Genomic DNA, 7,941 nt, shown 5'->3' with positions numbered 1-7,941 from the left:
GCTAGCTTGCCCTGCGCTCGTCCTTCTGATGATGCTGTCTGTGTTGAGCGCTCAGTGGATCTGCGCTCGACAGTGCAGCCTAGGCTGAGTAGTCGAACGCAGATTTACTGAGCGCTCAACACAGACAGCATCGTCAGAAGGAAAGTTGATAAAATAAATTACAAATTTTGTATTGTTCGATACATATGCGTACCGAACCGAAAGCACTGTATCGAACGGTTCAATATCGATACGAGTATCGTTGCACCCCTAGCTGCTGCCCACGTTGACAAGCCAAATGTCTTCTGGAGAAGGGTTTTATAATCGGACAAGCAAAAATTGAGCTCTCTGACCACAGCGACAAGAGGCATGTTTGGAGACTTTCCAGCCTAAGCACACTACCAGCTATCAAGCGTGGTGGTGGTAGCATCATGATTTGCGGTTGATTTTCTGCTAGTCCTACTGGTCCTACATTGCACAAAGCTTGTGGAATAATGGAGGAGGTCAATCTCCAAATTCTTTATCTTCACCTCAAATCAGCAGTTACCTGAAACATGGAAAAAACTGACCCGAATGGCCTCCCCAAAGTCACAACCTCAACCCTATTAAAAATACAAGGCAACCACCCAATTTAAATTACCTCTTCCAGTTATCCTAAGAGCTATAACCAGACGTTTGCTGTAAGCTACTAAACATGTCTGATCAAGGTGCAAATTGCTAAGGGGTATTTAACCAAATATTAGCTGGGGTGTATGTGTACTTTAACCATGTGTGGATTTGAAAAAACCCTAAAATGTTTAAAACCTTTTTATTTTAAGTCAGTGTAAAATATTTCTATCATGAGAAAAGAACAGCTCAAAGAAATAATTAAAAAACCCAAAATATGGCATTTAGGCCCGTGAGTGTATGGAAACTTCGAATAACATCATCTATCCACTATCCATACATACCTGTATTGTCTGTCAATACATTACCATACGCTATTTACAAGAAAGACATGTAAATTGTTATACCACAGGGACTTTTCCAAACAACCACAGTCATAAATGAAAATGCAGATAAAAGCTGAAAGCAGTGCAGCAGAAGGGAAGGGTCAGGCTGTGTTTCAGTGTAGGAATTATGAAAGCAGTACTTAAACGCAGCATAGATCCTCCCTCTGCCTTTGGACACATGTGAAGGCAAAGTGCAACCAGAGTTTTGCTCTGCTTGCGGAATATTGAGATTACCCTAACGCGTGTGAACGCAACACCTGACTCCAGGGATTATATTGAAGTCGATTTTTGCCACCTGAAGAATACAAATGGCATTGCAAAGTATATTATAGTTAGATGATGTTTCTCAGAATTTGGAGTTGGTGTGTTATAATTATGGATTCCTACCTCACAATTATGACTTATTGACTTTTCCAGGTGGCAAAAATCAGTTTTCTTCAGCTCCTTTTGTCCTTAGATTTCATAATTAAACCCGTGCCCTTAGAGAATGAGCTGCAGAGCCGAGTTAGATCCAATAAACCACTCCTTTAATGTGCACATGCCTCGACTTCTACTGATTCTTGTTACCCTGTGTTAATAAATTACCATTCACATATGGCAGCAGTGTTGCTACTGTGGGGAAACATAGCTTCCACCAGTGTATTTGCTTTGAGTCAGGACACTCCTTCATTTATTGCATAACTGCAGTGTGTGCGTACGTGCTCTGTTCATTTAACCTCGTGCACTGAGAGGGCTGGGTGGAGTGGCAGACAGCTTCAGGGTGGGAAATTCAAAGGTGGGTACAACGTGTAAGCCAGATGGTGACTGCTGACAGCCAAACTTAACAAAAGTGCTGTTGTTGTAGAGTCTGCCCTGATTTAGATCCACTGTCTGTGTAAGACAAACAGACCCAAAAAAACCAACCCCCAAAAAAATGACGCATAATTTGTATTGCTCATATGATAAGAAAGAGAAAATGAAAGACTGCTTTCCTTAAAAGCTAAAACCAGTTTACACATAATTATGCAGTCATGGAATAGTTTATTATGTAGTGTTTGTGGGGAATGAGAGAAGAAACCACAATATAAGGATGTGATGAAACGTAAAGCTGGAGCTGCGCCAGTGACTCAAAGGCTTGTGGTTTGACAGAAAGCCACTTTGTAATGTCTTGTAAACCAACCAAAAACACGGGGTCATGTCAACTAACTGTCCGTTAAATTCGGAGACAGAAAAACTTTCCCAGAGAGGCACGGAAATTTTCATCATCAGCATCTTTATTGCACAACGTTCCCATAAAATTGGGAAAAGAATAAATTCGAGGAGACAATTTTTTAAAAGACATTCTGTACAAATACATGGAAATAAACTTGAATATGTACAGTTTACACAAACCGTTACACTTAAACACAGGCAACTAAATAATTTATCCATATACAAAGAGGGAAAAGGAGATATAAATCCATACCCTTTAAACATAATGGCTGGTTTGTACAAAAAAAAAAAAAAAAAAAAAAAAAAAAAAGTAGGCTGATATAGCGGAGTATCTTCAAATACAGTAACAAGCATATTTGTATATATCAATTATAACAGCAAAAACGAGCTCTCCAGAAGCCTGCGATACATTTATGCCACTTTTCCGTTAAGACTTGGGTTATACCCAGGGTGCGATTTGGGCTGAACAAACACACACACACAAACACTGTGGAATTCCCAGGGTTAGAGTGCTGCTTTCAGAGAATGCAGTTAGACTGCGCTTCCATTAACAAGCTCAAACAATATTTTCATCTTAGAGATTTGCAGAAGTTCAAAAATTGTCCCACTGCCTCCAAGGTGCTGGATAAAAAGTACGCTATAGTTAGAAAATATGTGAAGCTCTCTCTGATTCAGGCAGTTTGTGAACATGTTAACATTTTCCCATCAATTCAAGATTTATTTAAAAAAAAAAAGAAAAAAAAAAGAAAAAAAGAAGAAAGAGTGTCCCAGATTCCACAAAATCTAAGCCTGCATTTTTACTCTCAACAAATCGCACCCTGCTTGTACTGCATAACAACCAAAATCTGTCAATGCCAAGAAAACAAAAGGAAAACGTGTCCTACTATAGTTTTGTATTTTGTGAGTCTAACTGTAATAGAAACAAGCTTGAGAATAGTGTCAGCTGACATATACATATCCACTATAAGGCCTACTGTGTTCCTCTATTCCTCTCATTGCAGCAAACATCAACGCCGTAAACATCGTATAAAGGTCGCAAAGCTATAAAAGTGTGAAAATATTTCAGCATTTTTTCTTTTTTGGTTGTAAAATAGATGTAGATAATGCATGGTTTAGCTTTTCCACAGTATAAAGGGACCCCATTTAATCACATTCTGACGCAAAAATAAGTTTCTTCCTTTTTTGTGTGAATCAATCATCTTAAGGAATTACACAGCCTTTCCCTTTTTTTTTTAAATTTTATGAGAACACAGCATAGAGTCTGCACAGTTGACATTCCTATGATTAAAATAGCTTAGAAAGTACCTCAGGGTTTTCTATGGGGCGGCTGTACGTGGTTAGCCACATGCCCATATGAAGATCTGAGGTAGTGCTGTACCTGTGATAAGAATGTCATAGCCACTTAATTCGCCATTTCAAAACAAGTTTGCAAAAACAAAACAAAAAGTCAGGTGGGCACTGCAGTTTGACAAAAAGCAAAATCTTTTGATCTAACTCAGGGAAATTTGGCCTGTAAACAAAGTCCTGACGATAAACAAAAAGACTTAATTGGCATGAGATTGATAAAGTTCTCTTCCAAGTGATATTTACCTCAAAGGAAAGTTTAAAATCATCCGCCTGCTTCATTTAAACATGTTATTCATCACTTCGTATGACCAGGTTTAAGATTGTACAGGGGGGGAGAAAGCAGATGAAGAAACAAATCCATTGTTATTACACTATAGACACCCTAAGATTTTCATTTTCAGCTGAAAAATAAAATTAAAGTCTTTGGCTTTTGTGTCCTAAAATGAAAGAGTCCTATTTAAAAACATTCAAACAACGACAGGAGAAGGTCATCTCAGGGATGTTTCCATTCATCCGCAGTGCCTCGCTCCATCTCTGGGTCTGTGGTCTCCAACTCCACCCTGTGGTTCAACGTCATCATTGCTCTGAAATAGCAGCAATGAGTTTAAGCGTCAGCTCTGGCTGTGGTCCATAAAGACCTGTGCCACACAGACACGCGGGTCAGGAAACCATGTAGAGAGTCAGCAGCAGAGCGTGGACGGCCCGTTTCTGGGGCCGGGTGGCACCGCACAGCTCTGACCGACCTCCCCAGGAAGCGAACTGTTGGAGACCTCAGTGCCAGTACTGTTTCATAGTAAGATCTGGGCAACATAGGGGGAGTGAGTGCTGGCCACGGCAGCTAGCAAGGGGAGGTCGCTGGACTCGATTCTGCAAAGATACCAAATAAAATAATAAATAAAAGTTAGATTAAAGGTTTACACTGTTGTTCACCTGGGAAATTTATTCAAGACCTGTATTTTTTTTTTTTTTTTTTTTTTTTTTTTAAGATTGGAGTATCCAAGTCACTAGCTGTAATGATGAAAACAACTGGCTGAAATGGGTGCAGATGAACCTTTACACAGACAAACTTTAACATTTCAAAGTCAGAATAAGAAAAAAGGTAAAGGGCTTACCCTAAAACCATGCCCAGTTCTTTCACGTGGACTCTGGTCTGGCCCTTCAAATACTCAGCAAGCATCTTGCTCTTAAAGTAGATCTCCTGCAGACGGTCCTCAAGGTGCATTATACACTGAAGAGGAGAGGAACAACACATGGAGCATGACTTATAAGCAATAATATAAGTGCTATTTACTGTATACACACAAATTATTAGGGGTCAACATGATCTTGACTCTAAAGCAGAAAGATGAAGACTTAGCGTACAAAGTTGGGGGACACGTTGAGTTTGTAAAGCTGGTTAGTAGACTGCAATAAGCTGGACACCAGGTTGGACACCAGGACCTCCTTCCCCAGCTTGCTGACATCGGTGGCTCGTCTCTGACTGCTCGCCACCTGCACTGTCCACTTGTCTGTGTCTGCTATAATGCAGACGGCCTCGGCTATGGGCTCATCCAATACTGGATGCTACAGGAGGATAAGGATGGCCATTTAAACCAATGAAATACACATAGAAAGCACAAAAAGCACGAATATCCATAACGTGACCCAGTCTTCTATTTTATTACTTCTCAAACATGCATAAGTCAACTCCATTTTTTTCTTAATTTCTTAGTGACTTCCTGCTGGATTTAATTGTGTGCTTAGAATCATTTTCCAGCTGAAAAGTAGAGTTCAAGTTTAACTACTGGCATGATCTCAGGCTGCCCACTCCCTGATGCTGCAAAGCCTCCTTTTTGGGTATGACACCACCATTGAGCTTTTTGTTTATGCAGGGAAAACGTGTGGCTCCTTAAAGAGTAAGTCCTTCCAGTCTTTACCTGAACTGCATGGGTTAATTCAGTCATGAGGTTCTGCCGTAGCTTCTCGTCACTGGGCATCCCATGCAGTACAAAGTCTGGCACATAGGTGGGGCAGTAGCCTCCAAAGAGAGACCGGCCAAAATTAGCAATGCTTGGCTTAGAGTAGTTCTCCACCAGCTTTGACCTGTCGATGAAACATGACATGAGAAATTTGTTTATTTTATCTCACATTTTGTGGATAGTTTTAGTTTTTATTCCTCAACAACTAATCAGCTATTGCTGAAAACAAAAACACGTTTTTGAGCAAGTTCTACTCACCCGGGAAAAGGCACCAGAACTTCCTCCTGCCAGTCCTCAGTCTCTTCACTCTCACTGTCTCCCAGCGCACTGTCTGAGCTCTCATTGCGTGGTATTTCCCAGTCGTTGATGGGCGCTGATTTGTGCTTTTGGTCCTCTTTGCTGTTACTCCTTGCATCCTGGGGAACGGGGACTGATAACACAAGATCTTTGTCCTGCTCAGCAGGACAGCCCCTGCAGACGCAGATGTCAGAAGAGTCTGTAGATTCACACCTGCACCTCCTCTCCATATCCAACAACCTCTCTCCCTTCCTGCATGACTGCATCTCTCCACTACCTGGACCTAAACAAAGGCCCAAACCCTGCACCCTGGCCTTGCTGTGAAAGCCAAGATCCCCTAGTTCATGATACCGAGAAGCCGCTGAAAAGTCCACCGAGTCCTTGTTCCTACTGGCTTCATGTTGTTTGGCAACATTATCTATAGTCCTAGTTTCCCCAGGGTTGAAATAATCATCAAAATCATCCCTACAGTTCAGGTCCCACTGGGAGATCTTGCTCGGTACCCGCTGCAGGGTGGAAACTGCCTTGGTCTGTTTGGTTTGGTCCTCTGACATTCTGGTGCAGCTGGTCTTTAGCTCGGCTCCCATCTGCAGCTGCTGCGGTTGCTGCTGATAATGCTGTCCTCGTTGATGCTGTGATGGCTGCTGCAGCTGCAGCATGTGTTTCTTGTAGTCCTCCTCCACCTTCCTTCCGCGGCTCTCTGTGTCTGATTCAGGAGACAAGGAGTCTCCAATGAGAAAAGTCACTTTTGTTGTTGGCTCTTCGTCTTCTGGCAGAGTCAAAGCCATGGGCCCTATCACAGAGTTTCCCGGTATCACTGATACTCCAGCAATCAGGTTCTTATCTGGAGGCTTCTTCTCCAAATGCATCCCCAACGGCCGAGCAGGGAGCACTTTAGTGGTCTGGTTTCCAGATGCTGCATTAATTAAAGCATCTAACCCACAGTTTTTTACTTCTGTGGGAACAGGTAAGGATGGATCTGATCCAAGGGTTGTGGGGATGGATGGATCAATAGGTTTCAGGTCACCCTTGGTCTCTGTATCCAGCACACAGACCTGCTCCCTGGTGGAAGCCAAGCAGACGTGCAGCACCGTCTCCACTCGAGCCTCTGTGAACAGTCGGCTGCTAGACTCCTTGCACACATCCTTAGCTTCTGCCACCTCTGCAATCCTGTTAATGGGAATTGTGCCCTGGCCGTGTCCTGCCTGAAGCACACTGCTCCTCGATCCCTGGCTCTCGCTGCTGTCTTCCTCATCCTCATCCTCCTCCTCTTCCTCGTTGGGTGGCTCTCCAGCACTGTGCTCCACTTCATTGTCTGTGAATGTGCTGCTCTGCAGGCTGTTGTCTGAAGGGTAGATGCTGTCTTCTGTCTCAGTCTGCTGACTGTGGGCCCCTTGGGATAGGTAGTCTCCGCTGGGTTTGTGGACGGTAACCAAGACATAATCAGACTCCTCCACCTCGCCCTTTCTAAGGGAGGTAGTTATAAGGGAGCCGGGCATGACAATGGCCTCGTCCTCAGCACTGTCCAGCATGTGCGTCTCCAGCAGCTCAGAACAGCGAATGAAGTAGGTAAGGACATAAAGGAGTCTCTGGACAAGCTCCTGTCTGCGGCCAACTACTACAGTCTTTGACAGCCGAACTGGGGAGCCAATAGCCCCATACAGGTCCCCTACAAAAAGATAAAAGAACAGTCATTTTTACAAATATGTTAATTAATTCCATATTTTCTTGGCTTTATAATTTTACGTTGTTTCCCTAATCTCAGACAGGAAATGTATATTTTGAATACAAGTTTTATTGGAGAGTAAAAAATATCATATTTTCTTCTTTATTGTTTACTTAAACACCCATACACACCAACAATACTGTACTTGGTTATCTCTTTCACGCTTCTCTTTACATATGACTGTTTGCAGCTCTCAGCTGTTAACACTAGGTGTCAGTGTTAACTCACTTTCTAATTACATTCCATGTCACATGAGTAAAAATGAGGACTCATTAAGACTTCCCTTTAAAATTTATTATAGGATTTTACATAATAGCCAACTACTAATAAATCTCAGTACTTCAATTAGTTCAACTTCTGTAAAACAACGCAGTGCTTTTCACATGAATCAGGGAGAGTTTAACAGTATACCCAGTTTTCACTTCAAGTTATTACAATTTTAAACAGTATT

The 7,941-nt window shown here is 42.2% G+C and overlaps 1 protein-coding gene across 4 annotated transcripts in view; it reads right to left on the bottom strand.

Annotated features, from left to right (window-relative positions):
- Positions 1–2,887: 2,887 nt before the first annotated feature.
- Positions 2,888–7,941, bottom strand: part of fnip1 (folliculin interacting protein 1) — a 39,191-nt gene continuing 34,137 nt past the window's right edge. For all 4 annotated transcript variants that reach the window (XM_086309266.1, XM_086309269.1, XM_086309270.1 and 1 more), the window contains 5 exons: positions 5,726–7,433; positions 5,426–5,591; positions 4,872–5,072; positions 4,622–4,737; positions 2,888–4,376 (listed from right to left, as the gene is read on the bottom strand). In XM_086309266.1, coding sequence (XP_086165392.1) covers positions 4,298–4,376; positions 4,622–4,737; positions 4,872–5,072; positions 5,426–5,591; positions 5,726–7,433 — 2,270 coding nt within the window. In that variant the 3' untranslated portion in view covers positions 2,888–4,297. The remainder of the gene's footprint in view (positions 4,377–4,621; positions 4,738–4,871; positions 5,073–5,425; positions 5,592–5,725; positions 7,434–7,941) is intronic.

This window comes from Aulonocara sp. 'chitande type north' Nkhata Bay, linkage group LG10 (assembly GCF_057382095.1).
Source record: "Aulonocara sp. 'chitande type north' Nkhata Bay isolate Kocher_YH1m ecotype deep benthic linkage group LG10, A_spYH_male_GT1.1, whole genome shotgun sequence".
Taxonomy (NCBI): Eukaryota; Metazoa; Chordata; class Actinopteri; order Cichliformes; family Cichlidae; genus Aulonocara; species Aulonocara sp. 'chitande type north' Nkhata Bay.
Note: the sequence above shows the minus strand (reverse complement) of the source record. Positions and strands in the feature narration are given on the sequence as shown.